This window comes from Felis catus, chromosome A3 (assembly GCF_018350175.1).
Source record: "Felis catus isolate Fca126 chromosome A3, F.catus_Fca126_mat1.0, whole genome shotgun sequence".
Classification (NCBI taxonomy): domain Eukaryota; kingdom Metazoa; phylum Chordata; class Mammalia; order Carnivora; family Felidae; genus Felis; species Felis catus.
Window position 1 is genome coordinate 110206896 of NC_058370.1, and position 19604 is coordinate 110226499.

General features: G+C 37.0%; 1 protein-coding gene and 1 pseudogene across 2 annotated transcripts in view; both read left to right on the forward strand.

Moving 5' to 3' along the window:
* The window catches only part of HEATR5B (HEAT repeat containing 5B), a 99301-nt gene that overhangs the window by 18078 nt on the left and 61619 nt on the right, over positions 1–19604 (forward strand). For both annotated transcript variants that reach the window (XM_006930362.5, XM_045054693.1), the window contains exons 9-18: positions 3142–3297; positions 3792–4042; positions 5625–5736; positions 6970–7122; positions 8302–8401; positions 8714–8823; positions 10768–10931; positions 11488–11663; positions 15297–15402; positions 17981–18171. In XM_006930362.5, the coding sequence (XP_006930424.2) occupies positions 3142–3297; positions 3792–4042; positions 5625–5736; positions 6970–7122; positions 8302–8401; positions 8714–8823; positions 10768–10931; positions 11488–11663; positions 15297–15402; positions 17981–18171 (1519 nt within the window). The remainder of the gene's footprint in view (positions 1–3141; positions 3298–3791; positions 4043–5624; positions 5737–6969; positions 7123–8301; positions 8402–8713; positions 8824–10767; positions 10932–11487; positions 11664–15296; positions 15403–17980; positions 18172–19604) is intronic.
* Positions 1246–2013, forward strand: LOC101081216 (annotated as a pseudogene).

Sequence of the window (19604 nt, forward strand, 5' to 3'; positions counted from 1 at the left end):
ACTGTGAAGATGTGGTTATTAGCCCACCAGAGGATACACTGTGAAACCTCAGTAATTCATAATTAAAAGAAATCCTTTTCAAAGAAATGTCCATTTATAAAATTTTCAGTTAACAAATATTGAGTATCTGAGATTTTCTAAGCAGTAATTCAGGGTTTGAATAATGAGTGACATAAAAGTTTCTTGCAATCCTTGGGGTGCCTGGGTGGCGCAGTCGGTTAAGCGTCCGACTTCAGCCAGGTCACGATCTCGCGGTCCGTGAGTTTGAGCCCCACGTCGGGCTTTGGGCTGATGGCTCAGAGCCTGGAGCCTGTTTCCGATTCTGTGTCTCCCTCTCTCTCTGCCCCTCCCCTGTTCATGCTCTGTCTCTCTCTGTCCCAAAAATAAATAAACGTTGAAAAAAAAAATTAAAAAAAAAAAAGTTTCTTGCAATCCAGTTGGCTTGTAATCCAGTTAGGGAACTATATAAGGTAAAATATAAATTCTGGACAGTTCAGTTTTATTAATTCTAATCATGCAAATTATATTGCCTACTAGTGCTCTTTAGAAATAAAAATTTAATGAATAGAGAATACTCGGTAACTTATATTTAGAGAATATATTAAACATTTTCTAAAATCCATAAAAGTAAATTCACAAATAGTTATAGTTTTGATTGTTTTTTTCTTTAAGTTTTTAAAAATATTTATTTTTTTAGGAAAAGAAAGAGAGAGACAGAGCATGAGTGAGGGAGGGGTAGAGAGAGAGAGGGAGACAGAGAATCTGAAGCAGGCTCCAGGCTCTGAGCTGTCACCACAGAGCCCAATATGGGGCTCGAACTCACAGTCCCTGAGATCATGACACGAGCCGAAGTCGGATGCTTAACCAACTGAGCCACCCAGGCACCCCTAGCTTTCATTGTTTATAATAGCTTACTTAGCAAACCATTTTTAAATGTATAGGGTTAACTAAAAATTATGAATTGTGAATTGAAGGGTGTTTAAATGAATGAGGCATCATTCTTTTTTTTTTTTTTTTTTAATTTTTTTTCAACATTTATTTATTTTTGGGACAGAGAGAGACAGAGCATGAACGGGGGAGGGGCAGAGAGAGAGGGGGACACAGAATCGGAAACAGGCTCCAGGCTCTGAGCCATCAGCCCAGAGCCCGACGCAGGGCTCGAACTCCCGGACCGCGAGATCGTGACCTGGCTGAAGTCGGACGCTTAACCAACTGCGCCACCCAGGCACCCCTAATGAGGCATCATTCTTTAGTTATCTTAAAATAGTAGTCTGTCCTAGTTTCACAACTTGACAAATACTTGTACGTTGATGTGTGGAAGAAATGTTTGAGTGCCAGAAACACTGCCAGGTTGTGGGAATAAAATAGTGAACCAGATATAGATAATACCTGGTCAAGGGGCTTATGGTTTAATAATCAAAAGGTGGAGTTCATGCATTTCCAAGTCTAGAAATAGGTAAAAATAAAGAGGTCCGTAATGAAAATTACAATCTGTAGTGTATTAATCTATTCTCTTCCATAATTATGTATTATATATTTTTATAGTCTGTCAATACACAATGAATGCAATAAAGGTAACGAAGTTTTACAGTCACATAAGGGTCTTAATCTTAAGGCAACAGACTAGCCATTTGATTTTTAAAAAAATCTTACAAGGCGTGCAGATGGCGTCACTTGGAGCTTCAGTTGCTGCACAGGGTTATCGAAGACAATGGCCAAGAGCAAACTAAGAGGGCAAAGGTCCAGGAATGGATTTCATATAGCCAGCCAAAAAATTTTAAGACTAAAAACAAAGCAAAACCAGTTACCACTAATCTTAAGAAGATAAACATTGTGAATGATGGAAAAGTTAACAGAGTGAATAAAGCTTTTGTAGATATACAAAAGGAACTTGCATGTTTCTCCAAAGGACTTTCCCTTGAACTTCTGCAGAAATAGTCGATTCCTCAGCAGTGTCATGAAAACGAGCCAGTTAATGTTGATGAAGCGACAAGATTAATGGCTCAGTTGTAAGACACTGGTGATACATCAAATACCCCCAAAAGACCAATAAATTAAATGTTTTATATACAGTTTTAGTTTAAAAATAAGTAAATAAATAAATAAATAAATAAATAAATAAATAAATAAAAATTTAAACAATCTTAAAAGCAGAACTGAATGTTATGCTATCTGTCTGGGATTTATGGGCCAGAATATATTCTCAATTAATTTGGCAAGGAATCTTCAGTTGTCTTTATGTTAAATACATTTTAATTCTAATGAAGGGTCAGGGAAGGGGGCAGCAAAGCTAAAGGAGCTTTGAGGAACATCTCAGTAAGAAATTCTAAAGCCAGTTTCCTTATAGATCTACTTCCTTTTTAGTCAGAAATTTGACACTGTTGCAGCACTTGAGATAGCAATAATAATAAAGTGACAGTAATGACTGCTGACATTTGCTGAACATGTATTGCGGGCAGCATTGTGCTGTCTTCTTTAATCACCACAGTACCCGTTGAGATAGGCCCTTAACCCTCTCAGTAGATGAGGAATTTAAGACTCGGGTCAGCAGAGTATCTTGCCCAGAGTCACATAGCTGGCGTGACTGGTGGAGATGGGACAGGAACCCAGGTTTCCTTTCTCCAGAGCCAGTGCTTTGTACAATGTGATTTGCTACTGCTTACTAGAGCTAGGTGTATTCCTGAAAGCAGACAAGATATCCCAGTATGTATTGAAGTACTGTCATGATGTCATTAATCAGTGTTTTTAAGTCACTTCATCATTTAATTACACAAGTGTTCTGCCAAGAAATAGAGTTTTTAGCACGCAGACATCAACTGGTATAAATGTTGATACAAAAATACCAATTGTAGGGGGCGCCTGGGTGGCTCAATCGGTTAAGCATCCAACTCTTGGTTTCGGCTCAGGTCACGATCTCAGAACTTCATGGGTTCAAGCCCTACCTGGGCTCTGTGCTGGCAGTGCAGAACCCACTTGGGATTCTCACTCTCTCCCTCTCTCTCTGCCCCTTCCCCACTCGCCCTATCTCTGTCTCTCTCAAAATAAATAAATAAACTTAAAATAAATATCAGTTGTATAAATCAAAAACATTATGTCACAATTTAACTCACCCACATCAAACGCATGATTGTGTGTTTCCAGAAGCAGTCGTGAATGATACTAGCGGTGAAAACAAATCTGGAGCGGCAGACATCGCAGCAAGCCAGCATGTGATGGTCTGTGCCCTCCAGGAGCTCGGGAGCCTGGTGCAGAGCCTGAATGCTACTGCCTCTCCTCTTATTCAGGAAGCATCTATAGGTATGAGAATTCATTTACTTGCTGGGATTCTTTTCACTATTTAAAAAAGAAAGTCAGAAGTGTAACTGATACTTAACTCCTGATTAGTTGCTTGTCATCATAATTAGCAGTTTTTAGATCATTTAGATCAGTTGGGTTTTATTTAAGTTAAGATTCACGGTAATTGTAAATGTTGAATAAATAGTGAAAGAAAGTTTGGGGAGACAAAGACGTCATGGTAGTTTGTAATAATTGGCTAACGTTTGTTAAATATTCATTTAATTTTTACATCATTTGTATTTTATTAGATGTAATTATACTCTTTTGTAGAAAATGTTTCTTTGAAGTTCTCTGCTGTTTCTGAGATGATGTTATGTGTTTTGTGGCAAAGTTCTGAATGTATGTGACTAAAACCATAATGATTATGATTTTAATCATTGTGTTACACGTAGTCTTCTAGTTCATGGAATCATTGGACTTCGTTAAAGAGTAATTTTTTGAGTATTTCTTTTTAGGACTTTTGGAGACTGTGACTTCCGTGCTTCTTCATCCGAGTATGGCTGCTCGGCTTGCTGCCGCATGGTGTTTGCGCTGTGTGGCGGTGGCATTACCTTTCCAGTTGACACCCTTTCTAGACAGGTGTGCAGAACGGCTCAACAACTTGAAAACGTCACCGGAAGCCGTTAGTGGATACAGCTTTGCAATGGCTGCTCTGTTAGGTGGAGTTCATCAGTGTCCATTGGGCATTCCTCATGCCAAGGGAAAGGTACGACGGAATTATGAGTGCTGTCACGTGGGCTTTAGTCTTTATTGGAACACCTCCTGTGTTTGATGCTGAGCTGGGTGATCAAACAATTTTAATATAATAGTATAAAATATAGTGTTATGCTAATATGGAGTTGACAGACCCTAATTCAAATTTGATATTTAATTCTTTAATTCTGTTGTCTGGGGGTAGTATCATTTTATTTTAGAGAAAAAAAAAAAAACCCAAACCCTTAACAGTTATTATGTAGAAATCAGAGCTATTCTTTCAGCTTTTAGAGATAAAAATTCACATTGCTCTATTCAAAGATATCAGGAGAATATGCTATTGCATTTAGCATTTTGGTAATAATAATCAGTGGTTATTATGAGTCAGTTTTTTTCTTTTTCTTTCTACTATACCTACTAATACTATTATGGTTTTTTTTCTCAAGAATATTAAACATTTATGTAAATACTGTCCGCAACTTTACATATGTAGATTGGGGCTAGGTTTTTAACTTCTTACTCTTTCTGGGACATTAGGCCCAGATCTATTCACTCTTACGAGCTCCATAGCTACCACTCGAATATTGGCTTCCATCTCCCTTTGTCCTTCAACTGCCTCCTCTCTGATTATCCTGCCTGCAGCCTTTCTCTCGTCTCCCCACACCACTTGCATTTTTCACATTAGCTCCGAGACCCTTAGGGACTACCCGGTGCTCAGAGAGTAAATAGAATCCCCTCGGTCTGGTAAACCGGCACCTCCACAATTTGCTGTCATTCTACCCATTCATTCTGCGTTCCCACTGCTCTGCTTAGACTAGTCGTCTTGCTCTCTTTCCATGCCTTTTGCAGCCTTCATGCCTGTGTTCACACAATAGCATCTCATCCCCCTTCTTGGTCAGGTGAACCAAACGTATCTGTTTGTTTAGAGGCCCAATTCAAGTTCCATCTCTTTCATGAAATTTCTTCAGAGCTACTCTGTCTGCGATAACCTTTGCCCTTGTGGACCACTACTACATCTGCTCACTCTTTTGTCATTCATGTGCTGCTTGTTACTTCCCATTTCCCTGTGACTTCTCGAAGACTATAAGTGCTGTAAGATTATTTTAATGGCAGAAACATATTAAGAGTTCAACAAATCTTTTGATATAGGATAATGGTGCTACCAATAATAGCATTTATTAAGTGGTTTCATGGACCCAGCAACTGTTCTGAGTGCTTTGCTGTATTAACTTATTTAATCCTTGCTGGAGTGAGGTTGGCATTCCTATTATTCCTATTTCCCCGGTGAGGGAACTGAGGCAGGGAGGTGAAGGTGTCCCAGATCAGAAAGCCGGGAAATGACAAAGCTGGACTGTGAACCCAGGCAATCTGGCTCTAGAGCTCTCTCTCAACCACTGTGCTGTTCAGGGTCTCCTCACAGACGACAGTGTGATCGAGATGAAGTAGGTCTTGATGTTGGATCTTTTAAAACATGTTAACAGGAACAACAAAAAAGAACAACTTCCTTTTTTAATAAGGCGCACTAGCTGTGTATTTTCTTACTTGGTTTCTTTAACTTGTTTCAGTTAAAATCCAATTCTGAACTTCTCTTGCAGATGGTAGTTAGTATCGCTGAAGATCTCTTACGAACCGCTGCTCAAAATAGCAGGCTGTCTTTACAGCGCACCCAAGCTGGATGGCTTTTACTTGGAGCACTTATGACTTTAGGTATAGTTATATCTGAGTAGGATGTCGTCTTACTCTGTAAGTGTCAGTAGATTATAAATAAAATGTAATTTAAAAGTATTAAACTTCACATTCTAGACTTTGAATGACATGGTAAAATGGTGAAGGTGTTTTTCCTCTCATTTGGGAGTAGATTTCTATTTCTGGTAACTTCTGCTTAAGTACATTTAAGGAGAAAATGGTTAACAAAGTTTCACCTTAAAAAATAACGAAGTGTCACCAGAATAGCCCTGGTCTAACTAACTGGCTTAGTGCTAACCAAATGAGATAAGAGTATGGGGCCCATTCCATCCCCAAAGTGACGTGAGTGACATGATTTTAGTGGGGTGATAAAGTCACATTCCAGTGGTCTTGTTGGTGCGGCTTTTCTGGAGTTACCCTTCTCCCCTTCACTTTCCCAAGTGCTATGACAAACCTGACATGCAGGCAAAGTCTAGCACTGTACATAGAACAGAACTGTTGTCATGGTGATGGCGTATGTCTTCTTTTTAGTTCACATGTCCAGCTTCCAACTTTAGTAGTAGATATGTGTTTTACTTACTGAATAAGAAGCACTTTGAGTTAGGGAGGAAGTGGAGGAAGGTGATCAAAAAGTAGAGATTCGCAGTTCTGAGATGAGTAAATACCAGAGATGCGATGTCCGGCATGCAGATATACTGCTCTGTGACAGACAGGAAAGCTGTCAAGAGAGTAGTAAATCCTGAGGCTTCCCATCACAGGGAGAACATTTTTTTAATTTCTTTTTCTTTTCTTTTCTTTTCTTTTCTTTTCTTTTCTTTTCTTTTCTTTTCTTTTCTTTTCTTTTCTTCTCTCTTCTTTCTCTTTCTCTTTCTCTTTCTCTTTCTCTTTCTCTTTCTCTTTCTCTTTCTCTTTCTCTTTCTCTCTCTCTCTCTCTTTCTCTCTTTCTCTCTTTCTCTCTTTCTCTCTTTCTCTCTTTCATTTTATTGTATCTATATGAGATGATGAATGTTGGCCAGACCTGTTGTGGTGCTCATTTCACACTATTTGTAACCCAAACCTTCACCTGATACAGTGATGTATGCCACTTATTTCTCAATCACACTGGAAAATAAAAGAAACATTTTGAAACTCTTACTGTCACAGATGAAGGTAGAGTGAAATGATATTATTAAAGCTTGTGTGGGGCTCTTTGACTTTTGTTTGTAATGTTTGTTTTATGTATGTATGGTTTCGTGTTCTCCTTTTCTCCATTAGGACCATCCGTAGTTCGATACCATCTGCCCAAGATGTTGTTATTGTGGCGAAATGTTTTCCCTCGTTCTCTAAAGGAATTGGAGGCTGAGAAGGCCCGAGGCGATTCTTTTACCTGGCAGGTAACATTGGAAGGTCGTGCCGGAGCTTTATGTGGTAAGAACTGAAAGGGGTGTGCTCCCAGAATATAATTTTATTACAAAAATATTTGTGAGGTTAAGGAGAATCACTACTTCAGATTTTTATGTTAATGTGTAATGATGAACTCATAGACTTGTAGATTTAGAAAGAAACTTTGTAAACTAATTTATTTATTTTGGGGGGTGGGGAGAGAGAAAGAGAGCCCGCGTGCACGTGTGCATGAGTAGGGGAGGGACAGACAGAGAGGGAGAGAGAGAATCCTAAGAAGGCTCTGCCTGTCAGCACTGAGCTCAAACTCACAAACCATGAGATTATGACCTGAGCCAAAACCAAGAGTCTGACGCTTAACTGACCGAGCCACCCAGGCATCCCATAAATAACCTAATTTTGAGATGGAAATGAAGCAGTGACTTGAAAGAGGAGGTTAGCATTAGTGGTCATCAGACAAGACTTAGAACCCAGGCCTCTTGAGTCCAGTTATTGCAGTCTTCTTCTACCTGTCAAAGAGGCACTGTCACCACATAGAAAACCCAGTAGGTATTTAAAGGAAGAAGACACTCAGGATCTCCCAGGTCACTGAGTTGACAGTGAGTCTTTTCATGATGGACACACAGCTGTTCCCTCCAGCATTATCAAATCTGCAAATGTTGAGATGCATTTTTTTAGACATCCACATTACAAAAATTATGAATAAAATTATTTTTGTTTAGAAGTCAGCAACTTACAGGAAAGGCTCCAGTTTTGTTTCAACTGGGAACTAGAATTACACTGGGGTGACTCTGTTCTTTTTTGGTTGGAAAGTGCTTCTTTTTCCAAACTGTGGGAAACAGATATATGCTTAAATCATAAAGGTGGCAGGGCAAGGTGTCAGTTTTGTTCCCAAACATCTGAGAGCTCTTTTTGTCTTAGTTCTATTGCTAAAGAGGCAGCAAAGATATTCCTTCTCACTGAGCCACTTTGTCCACCCTTGGTTCTGTCTTGCTTTCTTTGAGGTTATCTGAATTCAGTGATGTTAACAGACCTTTGAATTCCCACTCACAGAAATCTCCCTAACAGATATCTTCCCTCCCTCCACCTTTCTTCTAGCCTTTTCTAATGATGTTTCTCTGTAGTTGCAGTTAGTTCTTCGTTTGATTTGACCTGATTTCAGAACCTTATATTTCATAATAATTAAGAATTAAAAATTTTATCTAGCAATGAGGAGTTTTGTCGCACATTGCCCTGAGCTCCTGACTGAAGATGTGATTAGAAAATTGATGACCCCAATTGAATGTGCCATGACCATGATGTCACAGTAAGTAAGCGATTATAACAAGTTAATGTTCAGTTTTACATATTTATAAATAATCATGTTTTGCACTCCCCTCTAATGTCATACAGGAAACATGTAAAACTTTACTTTTTTAAAATGAACTTAAAAACTATAGTCATGGAATGAATTGAAATAAAATTGTATTTTATACTGTTCCAATAAAGGTCACAGTATAAACTAAGATGAAAATGTTATACTTGCCAATGTATTTTGACAGTACATCGATACATTGCTGAAAATGTCTATAACACTTATTCTAGTAAGCTGACACCAACTGTACTTTTGATATTTTAGCATTCCGTCTGTAATTAAAGCCCATGGAGCTCATCTGAAAGCTAGTGCAGCAATGGTCCGTTTAAGACTTTATGATATCTTGGCTTTGTTACCTCCAAAGACTTATGAAGGTAAATGAAATTTGCATTGTCTAATAAAAATTCTTCAGTGTATCTTTCTAGTTCTTCACAACATTACAGAGTTCTGACCAAGGCTGTCCCCTGACCATACAAAGGAAGACAACCATTTTACTTTTCTTCATGTAGAGTAGCTAACTCTCATTGAGCACTTATTGTGTTCCAGGTTTGTTCTAATCCCTTTACGTGTATTATCTCCTTGGACTCTAACCACAACTTTATGAGGTAATTCACCTATATTTTATAGATGAAGAACCTCCGGTACAGAGAGGTGATGTAACTTACCTAAGTCTGAGATCTAGTAAGTGGCAGAGCTTGGATTCAGACCCAACTGGTTCAACTTCAGAGTCTCTGCTTTGAGTGGCTAAAATGAACAAATCAGGAGACTACAGATGCTGGAGAGGATGTGGAGAAACGGGAACCCTCTTGCACTGTTGGTGGGAATGCAAACTGGTGTAGCCGCTCTGGAAAACAGTGTTGAGGTTCCTCAAAAAATTAAAAATAGACCTACCCTATGACCCAGCAATAGCACTGCTAGGAATTTACCCAAGGGATACAGGAGTGCTGATGCATAGGGGCACTTGTACTCCAACGTTTATAGCAGCACTTTCAACAATAGCCAAATTATGGAAAGAGCCTAAATGTCCATCAACTGACGAACGGATAAAGAAATTGTGGTTTATATATACAACGGAATACTACTTGGCAATGAGAAAGAATGAAATATGGCCTCTTGCAGCAACATGAATGGAAGTGGAGAGTGTTATGCTAAGTGAAATAAGTCATACAGAGAAAGAACAGATACCATATGTTTTCACTCTTATGTGGATCCTGAGAAACTTAACAGAAGACCACGGGGGAGGGGAAGGGGAAAAAAAAAAGTTAGAGAGGAGGGAGCCAAACCATAAGAGACTCTTGAAAACTGAGAATAAACTGAGGGTTGAGGGGGGGTGGGAGAGAGGGGAAAGTGGGTGATGGGCATTGAGGAGGGCACTTGTTGGGATGAGCACTGGGTGTTGTATGGAAACCAATTTGACAATAAATTTCATATTAAAAAAAACAACAGAGGCGCCTGGGTGGCTCAGTCGGTTAAGCGTCCGACTTCGGCTCAGGTCATGATCTCACGGTTCATGCATTCGAGCCCCGCGTCGGGCTCTGAGCTGACAGCTCGGAGCCCGGACCCTGCTTCGGATTCTGTGTCTCCCTCTCTCTCTCTGCGCCTCCCCCGCTCACGCTCTATCTCTCTCTCTCAAGAATAAATAAACACTAAAAAACAACAACAACAACAACAACAAAGTCTCTGCTTTTAATTACTATCTGAAACTGCTTTGTATATATTATAATATAGCCAATAATTTAGGAATCTTGAAAGAGAATAATAATGTACTCTATAGATATTAAATATTATGTAAAATGTTAATATTAAAATAAGCCATTGATTTGTCTTCACTTCAGCCATGTCCAAGAATTCTGATGTGCTCGGCTTCATTGTCTGCACATCACTGGGTAATTAATAATAAATAATAATCGTGTCATATTTAGTATATTTAAATAAATATTTAAAGCATGAAAATATTTAATATATTTATTAAATTTAAATGTTTTAAATTTAAATAGTAAATGTAATAGTTATTGTAAATATTTTCTCTAAGTTTTTTGTTCCTTTAAATAACTTGGGCTAAAACGCATAATACAATAATAAAAAAGAAAGTACCATTATTGTATTTTAAAACAGCATTAAAGTATTTGATACAGATTTTTTAAAAAAGAGAACAGGGGGGACTTAATTATTTCACTTGATCTTAGCCAAAAGGCTGAGAAGCGATGGGACTTAATTATTTTATCCCTGTTGAACATGGTGCTTCTTTTTGTGGGCAATGATTGCAGTTTTCATAAAAACTATTGTTTCATGTCTGATCTGAAGTTCTGTTTTTTTAGGATCTTTCAACGCACTTCTTAGAGAACTGGTAGCAGAATTCACTTTGACTGACAATTCAGCCAACACAACCACTTCCCTCCTCAGATCCCTCTGCCATTATGATGACAGTGTTCTTCTTGGTTCCTGGCTTCAAGAAACTGATCATAAATCAATTGAAGACCAGGTAGCAAACTACCCAGGGAATTGAAATACTACGTCATCAAAAGCAATGGGGCTGTTACAGATTGTTATTTAAAAAGGAAATATTTCAGACTAAAGTTTAATTTTATTTTAGCTTTCTTAGACATTTAAAGATCGCTTCCTGGTGGTAGAAAAAAATAGTGAAAAATGGTGAATTTCTTACGTTCTTTTAAAAAAAGACTTACTAATGCCTCTTTTAGTGAGTTTTCGTGAGTTGAAGTTATTCCTGATATTGTTTTGCTTACACATTGTAAGGTGGTCAATATACAAATGTTAAAATGAATAAGTATTTTCTTAAAATTATACAAGGTGTTACTGATGGCTTTTTTTAGTGGCCAAATAATATTTTTATCTATTTAAAATTTTTCAGATTCAATCATTTTGTTTTTTTCTTTTTTTTTCAAATTCAATCATTCTTGGTTTTTTTGTGCTGTTGTTACCTTTTTTCCTTCCTCTCATTCTGTTTTTCATGCCTAACTAATACTTAGTGAGTTTCTTAAAGTAGATTTTGAATGATTTTTATGTCCTTCTTTTTGTAGCTCCAGCCAAACAGTGCATCTGGAAGTGGGGCTCTGGAGCACGACCCATCCTCCATTTACTTACGAATCCCTGCTGGAGAAGCTGTGCCTGGTCCTCTCCCTCTTGGGGTTTCAGTCATTGATGCTTCCGTGGCTCTTTTTGGTGTAGTGTTTCCTCATGTTTCTTATAAACACCGGTTAGTATAAAATCAATCAAATAATTTTAGTTTAATATAAACTATACCAGAGAGGAGGTGGGTGGGGGGATGGTTTAAGTAGGTGATGGAGATGAAGGAGGGCTTTTATTGTGAGGAGCCCTGGGTATTGTATGGAAGTGTTGAATAACTATATTGCACCCCTGAAACTAACGATTACACTATGGTAACTAGCTGCAATTTAAATGAAAACTTTTTAAAAATAAAAATAAAAAAATAAAATAAAAAATAAAAACACTTTTTAAGTATTTAACATAATAAAGCTGTCAGGAAAAACATATATATAAATTATATTTAGGCAATAGATTTTCCCATCTCAGTTACCTGCAATAAGGTAAACTACTACTTAAATAATAGGCTTATAAATTTAATAATGTAAGTGACACATACATGATGAAAAAAATTGCTTGAAAATTCCACATAATTGAAACTTTTTAAGAGTTGGCTCTGTGAACTGGCCTCTGACATCCATTGTCTTGTGGACTGTCTTTTTTTTAATAGTTTTTTTTTTTTTTTAACGTTTATTTATTTTTGAGACAGAGAGAGACAGAGCACGAATGGGGGAGGGTCAGAGAGAGGGAGACACAGAATCTGAAACAGGCTCCAGGCTCCGAGCTGTCAGCACAGAGCCTGATGCGGGGCTCGAACTCACGGACCGCGAGATCATGACCTGAGCCGAAGTCGGCCGCTTAACCGACTGAGCCACCCAGGCGCCCCTCTTGTGGACTGTCTTAAAACAGCAAGATTTTCATTTCAATAATTCATTTGCGAGTTTTTAAGTAGGTTTTCCATATCTTTAATAAGAGACATCACTTTGCTAACTCTTTTTTTTTATTACTGAAGAAGTTAATGAATGTGAAGTCCATTCTCTAATAGTGTTTGTCATATGGTTTAGTCTGGGACTTAGGAAACTAAAGTAACTGGTTGTCTTTCTAATAGGAGCATTTTGGTTTGCTGTATTCTGTGTCTACAGACACTATCCCTAATTTTTGTAGGCATTTTATCTATTTATGGTGGTTTTCTCAAGAGGAAGAGTGAAAATGAATTAGTGTAAGACACTCATAGGTAACTTGTTTAACAAAATATGCTTTTAGGGGTGCTTGACTGGTTCATTCGGTGGAGCATGTGACTCTTGATCTCGGGCTTGTGAGTTCAAGCTCCACGTTGGATATAGAGATTACTTAAAAATAAAAAATCTTTTTAAACAATGCTTTTGAGGGGCGCCTGGGTGGCTCTGTCGGTTAAGCGTCCGACTTTGGCTCAGGTCATGATCTCGCGGTTCGTGAGTTCAAGCCCCACATCAGACTCTGTGCTGATGGCTCAGAGCCTGGAGCCTGTTTCAGATTCTGTGTCTCCCTCTCTCTCTGACCCTCCTCCATTCATGCTCTGTCTCTCTCTGTTTCAAAAATAAATAAACGTTAAAAAAAAAATTTTTTTTTAATAAAAAATAAATAAACAATGCTTTTGAAACATTGTTAGGTTTGTGTATAAAGATAACATAAGTATAAAAAATAATGTAAATATTATCTTTAAAAAATGCATAGGTTACTTGGTTAATTGCTTTTTAATTTGAGGAGAAAAATTTCCGTGTAAAATTTCACTTTACCCAGGTATCTTTAAGAACATTTGGTTGTCACATAAATGAAGAATATGAAAGGGGAAAGAATCTCATAAAGCATCTACTTTAATATCCTTGTTTTAAATCAGGAAATCCAGGTCTAAGAGTTTGTGGTTTGCCCAAAGTTACACAGCTAGTTATGAGAGCTGTAAGTAGAGTCCAGGATTATTTTGACTATATTAACTCACTTTTGTAGAACAATTAAATAAATTACATTAACAATTAATAACTTAAATATCCAGTGATAGAGGAATGAGTCAATCAATTATGGAAGGTCAATAGGTTAGAATTTTTTTTTACATGGACAATGTTTTGATATGCTCCTTATACAATGTTAAATGATAAAAGTAAAATAAAAGGCAAGAAGTGATCCCAGTCCTGTATTTTAAAGAAAAGACCTGAGAGGAGCCTGGGTGGCTCAGTCGGGTAGGAGTCCGACTTTGGCTCAGGTTGTGATCTCACAGTTTGTGAGTTCGAGCCCTGCATTGGGCTCTCTGCTGTCAGCAAAGAGCCCACTTCAGATCCTCTGCCTCCTTCTCCCTCTGCCCCTCCCCCCCTCAAAAATAAATAAACGTTAAAAATAATGATTAAAAAAAGACCTGAAAGAAAATGTATCTGAGGGTAAGAGTAGTTATTTCTGGATGTAATTTTTTGTTACTAATCTTCAAATTAAATGAAACAAATATTTTATAAAAAAGAAAAAACATTTTTTAAAGTAAGGTTTTTAAAAAGGTTATGTATTTGAGATCAGTCATAGGTAAATCATGCTTCTGGTAGTGTTGGAGACCCTGTGTGTCTTCTTATGTGTATGCTTGAAAGCAATGCCCAGTTTCCTCATCCTTAGAAGATGTGGATCTATGTCAGAGCAAGTATTAAGTAGTCAATTTTAGCCCCCAGTAACTCTCAGTGGAGTTTTACTGAAAGATTAGATGATTTCTCCCTATGTGATATTTGAAGAATACTTTGACCTGAGACCTATGGCCTATTGTAAATTGAGCTTAAATCCTTATAGTGACCTTAGGGAGATCCTGATTTCCTAGTTTAGATCATAGTTATTTTGGTACTGAATCCAACATCCCGGATTCCTTTGCCCATCTGATTTATTTTTAGAAGAATCTGAAATGATCTCATTCTCTTATTGGAATAGTCTCAAATGGCTGTGATTTTTTTTTTTTTTTCTGACTGTCTCATTTAAAAAATTTTGAAATAAAAAAAAATTCACTTCTGATTTTTTACATTAAAAGAAAAAAATGACCAAAGCTAAATCCCTTTAAAAACCTCCCAGTTGGGGCGCCTGGGTGGCTCAGTCGGTAGAGCGTCCGGCTTCGACTCAGGTCATGATCTCACGGTTCGTGAGTTCAAGCCCCGTGTCGGGCTCTGCGCTGACAGCTCAGAGCCTGGAGCCTGTTTCAGATTCTGTCTCCCTCTCGCTCTGCCCTGACCCTGCTTTGCTCTGTCTCTCTGTCTTTAAAATAAATAAACATTAAAAAAAAATTTTTTTTAAATAAAAATAAAAAAAATAAAATAAAAACCTCCCAGTTAGCTTCTGAGAATAGGACATGAGGTACAATTTTCTTCCATGTGAGTGTATTTTGAAAAGAAGAAAAAAATTATGCCTCATTTAAAAATTTCCAACTGAATCTTCTACACAGATGCATAATTAATGATTGCTAATTCTGTTCAAGAAACCTTGAGCATCTACTGTATACCAGGCACTTTATTAGATTCTGGCATTAATGTTAACACTGAAATTATGACCTTATTTTGTTCATTGAAACTTAATATTTAGTCTCTTGCCTTGTTCCACTTAAAAACTGCATGCCCCTATATCAATTCAGGAGGAGCTTGGGTTTGAACCAGCTGCAGGAATGAAATAAAAATGAGACAGCATGGGGCATTATTTGTTACCAATTAGCTTATACTCTTTTTATGTATCTTTTTTGAGCCATATTTGAATAAAAAGTATTGCTAATGTGATCTTTATTCTATTATCATAGATTACAAATGTTGGACCACTTTGCTGAATGCGTTAAACAAGCCAAAGGCGTCCGTCAGCAGGCTGTGCAGCTTAATATTTTTACTGCTGTTCTTAGTGCACTAAAGGTATTTACTTTTAAAACATAAGTATGCTGGGGGCACCTGGGTGGCTCATTTGGCTGAGCATCTCTTAATTTTGGCTCAGGTCATGATCCCACCATTGTGGGAATAGCTCGAGACGGGCTCTACACTGCATGTGGAGGCTGCTTAAGATTCACTCTCTTTCTGTCTCTGTCTCTCTGTCTCTCTCTCCCCACCCCCCTTCCCCCTCCCTCCCTCTTCCTCCCTCTCTCTCCCTCTCCCTTTCACCCTCTCTCTCCCTCTCCCTTTCACCCTCTCTCCCTTTGTTGGCCCCTTTCCCCCACTTGAGCACGTGTGTATATTCTCTCTTTCAAATAAAATAAATAAAAATTAAAAAAAACATAAGTATTCTGAACTAAGATTTTAATTAAGGCCTTTAATAAGGCAGGTATATCTAGACCATTATGATGATTATATGTATATCACTTGAAAACTGTGTTTTTATATTAGTTTAACTAAATTATTAGAAACTATTTATTAGACTCATTACAATTAAATAAGTGTTCTATAGTTTAATAATGTTAAAGTTCATTTTTTGATCTGATCTTTCAGATTTTATAAGTTTTAGTAAGTTCTCTTGGAATTTTCAAAGATGTCTGACTAATAAAATCTTGTATTCTACTTGAGGTTAACTAGATAAAGTTTGAGTTCCATTTGTGGTTTAGACCATAAATCAGGAGAGACTATGTTGTACAGCTGAAAAAAGGCTACATTTAGAGACTGTGTTGTGGTTTAGATCTCATAGGTTTATGTCTTAAGCAGTTCCTTAACCTTTTGAACCTCAGTTTCTGTATGTTTGAAGTGAAATAACCAATATTTTGCCTATCTCTCAGAGTTCATGCACTGTTCTATGCAGCCTACAGCCTCTCATGACATATTTGAAAACTTTTTTATATTATTCAGCACTAAGCTTGTTATAAGGTTTACGGTTAAAATGGCAGCAAATACAAGTGTTTAAATGGGCGTGAATTAAATTGTGTTTTGTAAACATCAGGGAAAAGGGACATAGGCATTGAATACAGAAATAGAAGTTTGTATCATTTATATAGCTATTAGTATATGCCCTATTTAGAGACCATCAGCTAATACGAACATCTGAGTTTTTAAAAAAAGAATTGGGTAGTCTGTCTTCCTTAGTGGTTGGAAGGTGAGTGAACCAACTGTAATATTGCTCTACAGTATACTTTTCTTCATAGATTTGCTTGCTAATGCTCCTGCTATGGCTAACATTTTCTCCAGGCACCATGAGTTGGATTTTTGGTCTCATGTAAGCTAAGTTCCATGTTCTAGGTGTACCTAGAACAGAGATACTAACATTTAATATGATGAACAAAGTGTATCGATATTCAGTTACTGATTATTGTTACCTTATTTTATCTTTTTATATATATTGAATGTACTCTTGATGACATAATTATCTTCTCTGGAATTTTTATAGAAACATGTCAAATTTTCATACTTATCAGCCTTTTTCCTTACCTAAAGTTCTAATGGTAAATGTCAATTAGTTGAATACCAGTTGACTTAATAGTATAGCATCCTTTATAAAAAGCAATACTTTTATATAAAAAGCATTAGTCTTTGGATAAAGACACGTCCAGGGATTGTTCATCTTAGGGCTGATTGACTATAACCTTGTTATATATCATGTTGTGAATCATGTTTAGGAAAATGATTAGTTTAACAGGTATTGATTCTAGGCATAATATATGCATATGAAAGATGGCTGAAGAAGGGGAGCAGGTAGGTGAATGGGTAACATAGGTGAAGGGGACTAAGAGGTACAAACTTTCAGTTACAAATAGGTCATAGGAATACAGCATGGGAAATATAGTTAATATTGTAATAATATTGTACATTGACCGATGGTGACTACATTTATCATGATGAGCATAGCTTAATGCATAGAATTGTCTAATCATGATGTTGTACACCTAAAACTAGGTTTGTACAGTATGTCAACTGTACTTCAATTAAAACGAAAAGATGGTTGATACATAATACCCCTATTTTATAGCAGCATTATTTACAATAGCCAAGATATGGAAGCAGCCCAGGTGCCCATCAACTGGTGAATGGATAAAGAAGATGTGGTATATATACACAATGGAATGTTACTCAGCCATCAAAAATAATGAAATCTTGTCATTTGCAGTGACATAGATGGAGCTAGAGAGTATAATGCTAAGTAAAATAAGTCAGAGAAAGACAAATACCATATGATTTCACTCCTATGTGGAATTTAAGAAACAAAACAAGCAAAGGGAAAGAGAGAGAGAGAAACTACTCTTAACTATAGAGAGCAAACTGGTTACCAGAGGGGAGGTGGGTGGGCAGATGGGTGAAATAGGTGATGGGGATTAAGGAGTGCACTTGTCATGGTGAGCACTGGGTGATTAAAATAAAAACTTTAAAAAATTAAAAAATAAAAGATGGTTGAAAAAAGGTGGGTGGAAATACATGTATATTTACAAAGATTGCAGCACATCTTTTTCTTTTATGTACTGTGAATTTTGAATTTGCCCCCTTCCCCCACCCCCTTTTTTGTTTTTAATAACCATAGGGCCTGGCTGAAAACAAAAGTACTTTAGGACCTGAGGAAGTTCGTAAATCTGCTCTGACTCTGGTTATGGGCGCTCTTGACAACCCAAACCCCATCTTAAGATGTGCAGCAGGGGAAGCTCTTGGAAGAATGGCTCAGGTGGTTGGGGAAGCAACCTTCATTGCTAGAATGGCCCAGTATAGCTTTGACAAGTAAGTGGGTCTTTTTACTGACAAGTAAGTTTCTCATAGAGACAAAGATGTCTTTTTAGTAGTCAATAATTATATTAACTGGGTGATATGCTTTCCACATGGCATAGCATATAACAATATTGTGTGTTTTTTATAATGATTTTAATTTTCAGTGCAGTAATTGTTTAAACTCCAGAACCTGGGAAAGTTGTAATATTATAGATACTTTTAAGGTGGTCAGGTTTCAGCCTTTGAATATTACATAATGGAATCAAGCAGATTGTTAATACGACCTCTCGTAGTTAGTTATATGTACTCTGCTCTGAAGACGTGTTCTGGAAGTCCCTTTCTCTTATCTCTGCTCCTTACATTACTCTTTTTGTTAATTATTCATTTTTTGGAATAAGCCATTCTTTTTATAACTGCCAGCAAGTTTATCATCTTTTAAATTATCCCTGAAACGGGAAAAGTTGGTGTTAGGTTTTAAGGATTTCTTTGCATATTAATTAAAAAGAGTGATCTCAGAGTTCCAAATAAGTATGATTAAGATGATGCCGTTATTAGTGACTCTTGGTTGGTTGTTAATCAAGTACTTAAAGTAGACAAGTTGAAAATCAAGTGTGGTCAAGAACTGATACTTGAGTTATGTAAATTAACCACTGTATATTTTGAGTACTAATTATACCAAACTAGGCCATAATCTTTAATGAGAGAGGTGGGGGGGAAACAATGGTTGTGAAGCAGTAGTTCTGAATAAAAAGTATTTTCTGAATTCTTGGTTATATGAGAATGGCTTTTCCCTGTCTTCAGACATGAGCAACAATTTGGTTATAGGGTAATGCCCTAGTGTGTTGTTTGAATCACTAAGGATAATATGAGCAAGCAGAAGATAAAATAGTCCCTGACACTTGATCTTCTGTAGGATGACTTTTACCATTTTCTAACAATAGATCAGTTTTGCTTTTCCAAGTATGTCATTGATTCTGAAATCCAACTTCCATTAAAGATTTTTTAAAATATACAACCAGTCTTACCTGTTTAATGATTTGTGCTCTGTTAATAATAGGTAAAATAGGAGTTTTACACATCCAATAACCACAACAAACCCGAGGTGGAATAAAGACAAAAGAAAAGCATAGCATAATCAAATTTCATAAAGCCAGTGATAAAGAGAATGTCATAAAAGCAGCCAGTTGGGGGAAGATATCACGCAGAGGAACAAAGATAACAATTTCAGCAGGCTTCTGATTATAAATTATGCAAGCAAAAGGCAGTAGAGTGATCTAGAACTTTATAGCCAGTGAAAATACTTTTTTAAAACTGAAGTTTTAATAAAGACTTTCAGACTGTGAAAAGTTGGGAAATTCATTGCTTATACGGTGTACCATGAGAAATGTTAAAAGAAGCTTTTTGGGGGAAAAAAATGATAGTAGATGAAAATTTGAGTGTAACAT